This window comes from Sciurus carolinensis, chromosome 2 (assembly GCF_902686445.1).
Source record: "Sciurus carolinensis chromosome 2, mSciCar1.2, whole genome shotgun sequence".
Classification (NCBI taxonomy): Eukaryota; Metazoa; Chordata; class Mammalia; order Rodentia; family Sciuridae; genus Sciurus; species Sciurus carolinensis.
Genome location: NC_062214.1, coordinates 60,795,221 through 60,801,816, shown reverse-complemented (window position 1 = coordinate 60,801,816; position 6,596 = coordinate 60,795,221). Strand labels below are relative to the sequence as shown.

The 6,596-nt window shown below is 45.4% G+C and overlaps 1 protein-coding gene across 1 annotated transcript in view; it reads left to right on the top strand.

Moving 5' to 3' along the window:
* The first annotated feature begins 3,955 nt into the window (after window positions 1-3,955).
* Fam174b (family with sequence similarity 174 member B) overlaps window positions 3,956-6,596 on the top strand; it is a 35,304-nt gene continuing 32,663 nt past the window's right edge. Inside the window, exon 1 of the mRNA XM_047539909.1 lies at window positions 3,956-4,448. Coding sequence (XP_047395865.1) covers window positions 4,111-4,448 — 338 coding nt within the window. The 5' untranslated portion in view covers window positions 3,956-4,110. The remainder of the gene's footprint in view (window positions 4,449-6,596) is intronic.

Sequence of the window (6,596 nt, the reverse complement as noted above, 5' to 3'; positions counted from 1 at the left end):
GCTTTTGCATTCAATCTGTTGTGATTTGTAGTTTTGAAACCAGAGTAAGAAGAAAATCCAGTCCTGCCCCTTAGATACATAGTCAAAAAAGGAAGGATTTTTTTTTTTTTTAACTGGGGATCAAACCCAGGGGCACTCACCACTGACCTACATCCTGGCCCTTATATTTTATTTTATTTTAAGTCAGGGTCTAGCCAAGTTCTGAGGCTGACCTCAGGCTTGTGATTCTCCTACCTCAGCTTCCCTAGCCTCTAGGACTACAGATGTTTGCACTGTGCCCAGTTAAGGGAGGAAAATTTTAATAGTCTTTCAGGTAGTTGTGGACCTTCTTCTTTGTTATTACACCCAAACTCCCAATTAGTAGTCTCTTAAAGATTAGATTCAATGTGAAAAATGTAACCATAGCAATAAATGTTTATACATTGTTTCATCAAAATTCTTTGTCTTGCACTTTGGTTGGATCTTTACTTGTGAATTATTTCATAACTTTGTGCATTGGCCATTTGGAAAAATCTGCTGATTTATGCAGATCTTTCATATTTTGACATATTTCATTATAAAATATAAAAAACTTCATAATTTTAAAATAGCACCACCACACTTATCAGAAAAGTTTTGAAGTATTGGGAAACCGTCAAGCTCATGACAGAAAGCATCCTAATTGACAAGTTTTCTGCAAATTCTAGTTTTCACTTGAAGGTTTGAATTTAATCATTTGCTACAATACTGTCAATTGGTATCCCTGAAGTGAAAGGCTCGTTTTGTTCATTTTTTGAGAAAATGCCTGCCAAAGACTGGGTCTGAAGTTGGTCAGTTACTCTTTTCATTAAAAACGCTTTTCTGTGAAAAATGTGGCCAGTTCAGTTTGCAGCTCTAAGAATTGTTCACTTGCTTTTTCTTGAGCCAAAGACCAGGATTCAGTGTGCAATAGAAGTTGCACTTTTCATCACAAATGATATTAAAACATTCTGTTCTCAAGCGTCAAGATTTAATAATTGTGTGGGCACCTCAAGGGAACTGTAAAGCAAAATTGGCTTTTTCCCCCCATAGTGCATGGTTGTAAAGAATACAATAGGTAGGAATGAGTGTGGCTTGCTTTGATTCGTGCTGTTACTACCAGGTTTTCCTTACCATTGCTTTTGCACCATCAGTGCCAAGGTCAACACAGGGAAAAAGGCAAAGTACATCTTAGCATCATTACAGGATTAGTTTTAGCTTTGAAGATTCCCTAAAAGGATCAGTGTCCACAGACCACACTTTTAGAACTTTTGCTTTAGTTGATAGTAGTACTAGAAACAACCTAACATGCATCCAACATATTCTCTTTTCTTGAAACCAATTTGCCATTGCCAGTTACCAATATTCTATGTTTAAAAGATCATAGTTCATGGTTATTTGAATCAAACTGTTTAAGGAACTCTCAAATAGGGCAATTTATAAGTGAGCAACGATTAGGAAGAATTAAAGATTCTAAAACTTGTCTTTACTACATTTATGCTTTCTGTATTCTTGGTGCTGTCAATGTTAAATAATCTAACAAGTATACATCAGTCAATGAATTGTGACAAGATTATTTTCTTCCATCTTCTGGATGCTGTCAGTAACCTTATTGTCCTAAGTTTTTATTATATTTATTTTATTTTACACTACTTGGGATTGAGCCAAGGGGTGCTTTACCATGGAATTACATCCCAGACCTCTTCATTTTTTGAGATAGATCTTGCTAAGTTGCTGAAGTTGGCCTTGTACTTAGGATCTCCTACCTCAGCCTCCCTGAGTCACTGGGATTACAGGCATGCACCACCATGCCTACTATTTTAGATATTAAAAATTGGCATTCATTTGAGGCCAGCCTTGGCAATTTAGTGAAACCCTCAGCAATTTAGTGAGACCCTATCTTTAAATTAAAAAAATAAAAAGAGATGGTGGCCAGTCCAGTGATAGAATACCCTGGGTCCAATCCCCATCCTATCCCTACACCAAAAAAACTGGTATTCAGTGGGTAAGTTCTTGGCAGAGGTTGCTCAGTGGTCAAACCTCTCATCCTGGTTGATAGGTTTCAAAGCTGAGAACTACTTGTGCACCTCACAGGATTTTTTTCCCCAGCACTGGGCATCATACCCAGGGCATTGTGCATGTTAGTCAAGTGCTCTACCACTGAGCCATATCCCCAGCCCCAGGAATTTCTGATAAGTATAAAAATACAAGGTTGTGGCATCTGAGGAATGTCATAGAGAGTGAGACTGCAAAGTCATGGACCTCAAAGGCAGTTCTTTAAGGAATTTCCTTTATATATTCTATCACGATGATGATAATTTTGACTCTTGAGTAATGCAAGATTTTTAACCTACCATAAAGTGTACTTCAGCATTGGAAGAGACGTTAATCATGTGGTCTATCCATATGCCTCACTACTGGAGTGTGCTTGCATATTCAACATGCATTTCAAGTAGTAGTTCTTGGGTGATGACTTCTGAAAATCTGCTTGTTGTTCATCCCTGCCCCCAAATCAAAATGTACCACACTGTATGTGGCAGGCAGTTTTTCAGATGGCTCCAACGATTCCTTCTTCCTTACATTCACACCATTGTGTAACCCCTTCGGATGAACAAGCCTGTGACTAGCATCTAATCAAGAGAAGAAGGCAAAGGTTGGGAATGTTGTTTCTTTGACTAGATTTTATAAAATCATGACCTGAATTTCTAGCGGACTCTCTTCATAGCTAACTTGGTTTGAACACTTGGAAGACACAAGTTGTTGTGTTGGAAAAGCCCACATATCAAGGAGCTAAGGAAAGTTTGTGGTCAACAGTCTTTGGGGAAGGTAGGCTCCGGTCCAACAGCTTGGGAGGAGCTAAATCTGGTCAGCAAAAATTGATTGAACTTGGAAGCAGATTCTTTCCCAGTTGAGTCTTCAGCAGAGACTTTGTCTGGACTGATACCTTGATTGTAGTTTTGTGAAATTTCTGTAAATAATCTGTGCTCAGCTTCCTGTACCACAAACTGAGATAATAAAAGTTGTTTTAAGCAGCTAAGTGTAGGGGTAATTTATTTTGATAATTTGATATGCAGCAATAGACAATGAATACACTATTATACTCATATCTCACTTTCTCTAGCCAGATCAGAAATGATCGTTTTAAGATCACAGGGTCCTTGCTATATGTGTTTATCTGTTAACCACGCTAGAGCGCTTCCTCTAGGATCCAACCTCAGGGTGAAAGGGGAACCCTGAGGCTCTGGGCACCACTGTCCCAGGAAACCACTCTGAGCCTTCCCTCAATCCTCACCTTCAGACCTCCCACTACAGCCTCCATAATTGACTTTCACCACCTGAGTATCATTTAGTTTACATACCAGAGGCAGCAGGTCATTGATTTCTTCAAGTCCGCATTATACTTCACTTTAGTAAGGAGGTCTTAATTCTCTCAAATGCTGTTCCACAGCAAGGTGCAAATGCAAAAATTCACATTCAAGTTCAGCTTAGATGTGCAAAAATGATTGAAAAAAATAGATAAAAAACTCTTTTTGAGAAAATGAGGGAAATTGGGGAGATGTTGAAACATACTGCATAGAGCATCGACAGCCCACTTCACCCTGAAGGTTTCAGTTTTCCCACATGTAAAAGAGGGTTCACTTCTAGGTTGTACAGTCTTTGGTTCTTAGTATGAAATAATCTGGGTTGCTGTGAACTGGTTCTCAAGTGCTGCAATGGACTATCAAATGAAGATAACAGAATACCTGTTTCCAAAGGGGCTTGCGGGATTAAATGAAATAAAACAAGTGAAATGTGCATCATAGCGCTTGCCGAGAGAGTGAACCCATTACTTCTCCACAGGGTCCCAAGTCCTGGGGGACCCGGGCCACGAGCGGATGGAGCACAGCCTGGACCCAGCCGATGGCCTGCCCCGCCCACGCGGGGCCGCAGCCCGTCGAATGACTCGGTGCAACGTGTTGGTGGCGGCAGCGCGGGCTCTTCCGGGCTCCGCAGCTTCCTGCCCAGCACCGCGCAGTCGCCTCCGCCGCGGGAGCCCGGGTGCAGGCCTTGCGCTGGTGCGGACCCGGGGTAGTCGCGCGCCCTGCGCCGCCCGCCTGCTAGCCCGCCCGAACTATGCGCGCCGCGCCGCCGCCCGCTAGGCTGCTGCCGCGGCTGCTGTTGCTTGCGCTCCTGGCGGTGCCGGCCGCCCGCGCCCGCACAGCGGAGTCCGCCCCCGCCCCGCAGCCAGACCCCGAGCGCCAGGCGCGGCTGCCGCCCGGCCCGGAGCCCGGGAACACCACTCGGCCTGGGGTTGGGGTAGCGGGTGGCAGCAGCTCCAACAGTAGCGGTGACGCCTTGGTGACCCGCATCTCCACCCTTCTCCGCGACCTGCCTACCCTGAAGGCTGCTGTGATCGTGGCTTGCGCCTTCAGCGCCCTCCTCATCGCCTGCCTGCTGCTGCGCGTCTTCAGGTGGGTCTCGCCGCCCTCTCCCTTCTCCGTGGGCCGAGCGGGCGGCATCACCCAACCTGCTGCCACCGCGCCTGCCCGAGCCGCGCGCACAGGTGCTCTTGAGTGTCTGCCCCACGTTAGCATCTTGGTGCGTTCTCTCCAGCCGTGGACCTCTGTTCCATGCGTGGGCAGGATGGGTTCGGTTTTTGGGGGCGCACATCTGTTTTTTTTTCTGGTGAACATTTTAGGAATTCTCTCCCCTTTCTTTAAGAATAGTGGATTCCATTTGTTAACTCTGCTAATGCTGAGTACTAACAATAGTGCTCTGAATTCTGACAGCAGTTCACAGAGTTTATTTTTATTACCTATTTCATGAATGAGGAAAACCTTTCCAGAGGAAAGATGGCTTACCAGAATAAACTCAGGGGTGCAGGCAGAATTTGAACTTAGGTCCGTTTAACTTAATATTCCATCTGCAGATTCTTCTTGCCCCACATACTTACTTCTTTTTCTGCCACAGAAAGAAACAATTTGTTGCATGAGGCATCTTCAGGATGCCTATTGGAGGCCTGCTTTACACATAGGGTTGGTGCTGGACTCCATGATGCTTGGCAACCCTTGGTGGTCTTAGTGAATGTCCATTATTCAGAGGCTCCCCTAGGCCCCTGCCTAACTAAGCTTTTCCAGTCTGCATTCTCAGGGGGATGAGGGATCTTGAGAGGCTTTTGTAAGATGCTCAAGGTCAAGGAGAAAGGGTCAGGGAGATTAGGATGTCCCTGGAATAGTGGGGTGGACATTTCCCCCTAATCCCTGGAAAATCCTCTTTTTGTAGGAAATGAACTAAACATGTCGGTCCTGTTGCTCAGGTTGTCACCCCTCTCTGCTGGAAATCTGTGTGTGTCAGTTTTTCCCTGCCCATTGCCTCAAACACAGTGCTTTGGCATTTGATAGCCATTGAGTGTTTGGGGTCCGGGGCCTGTTCCCCTGGTTAGCATTTTCAGTGTAGAAGCAGAAAGCAGACCTGGGAAAGGCAGAGTTGGGAGCAGTCTGCTGAGGTGCGCTCTTGGTTTTGTGTGACACTGAGTCCAGGATTTTCCTTCTGGGTCTGTTTGATTAAAAACCAGTGGTCTGAGAAAATGGAGAGTGGGCAACTGCGATCGACATTAATCCCCTGCCATGACTCAGGCCATGTTGTTCCTTCTATGCTGGTCTCCTTGGTATTTTTCGGGTTCATGCCACCCTTCTCATTGCCCTCCCACCTCTCCTTACAAACTGCAGTGGTTCATTGTGGCCATCACCTAGGCATGGAACTAGGCATGGGACTACCTACGCATGGCATCTGGGGCACTTACATACTGGCTCCAGCCCACCCTTTAGCCAGCCCTTCTGAGCCTGTCTCTCATCCCTTGCTCCTTTCCTGTCGCTCCATGGTGCTGTTTTGTGCTTTCCTACTTCTGGCCCGAAGCCTAATCTGTATCTATCAAGACCGCACGAGCCCACCGTTGCCCAGCTTCCATTCTTCCTTTGTATAGTTTTCCTCACAACCAAAAGAGGCCATTGCTTTCTTTTCTTTTTCTTTGGTACTGGGGACCAGTGAGCCCTTTATTTTTATCCTTAGCCCTTTTTAACCCTTTTTATTTTATTTTTTATTTTGAGACAGTGTCTCGCTAAGTTGCTGAGGCTGGCTTTGAACTTGTGAACCTCCTGCCTCAGCCTTCCAAGTTGCTGAAATGACTCACATGCCCCACCAAGCCAGGCTTGTCTTTTTCTCTTATGTCCTCCCCAGCCCTATCCTTGGGCATCCTTCAGTACAGCCTTTATCCTGCCATGCTGGATTGCTGTGTTTAGGGCCCAGCTCCCAAACTCAGCAGAAAGCACTGTAGGGTGGGGATGCCCAGTTCATCCTAGTGTCTCCATGCCTGATTCGGGCATGCAGCAGAGGCACATTGTCATTTACTGACTTCCTGATGGTTCAATTCATTAGTAAGCTAATGCCTAGAGCAGCTCTGAGTCTGGAGGTTTGAAACATTTAGTTCAAAATAAGCAGAGCCCACAAGGCTGTGTACTTTTTAGAAGGTATTTGAACTATTTTTCTCGTCTGCTCTTTATTATCCAGGAGTGGGGGAGAAAAGGAGGCAGCATGAGGCCAGATGTGAGGGGATGGAGACT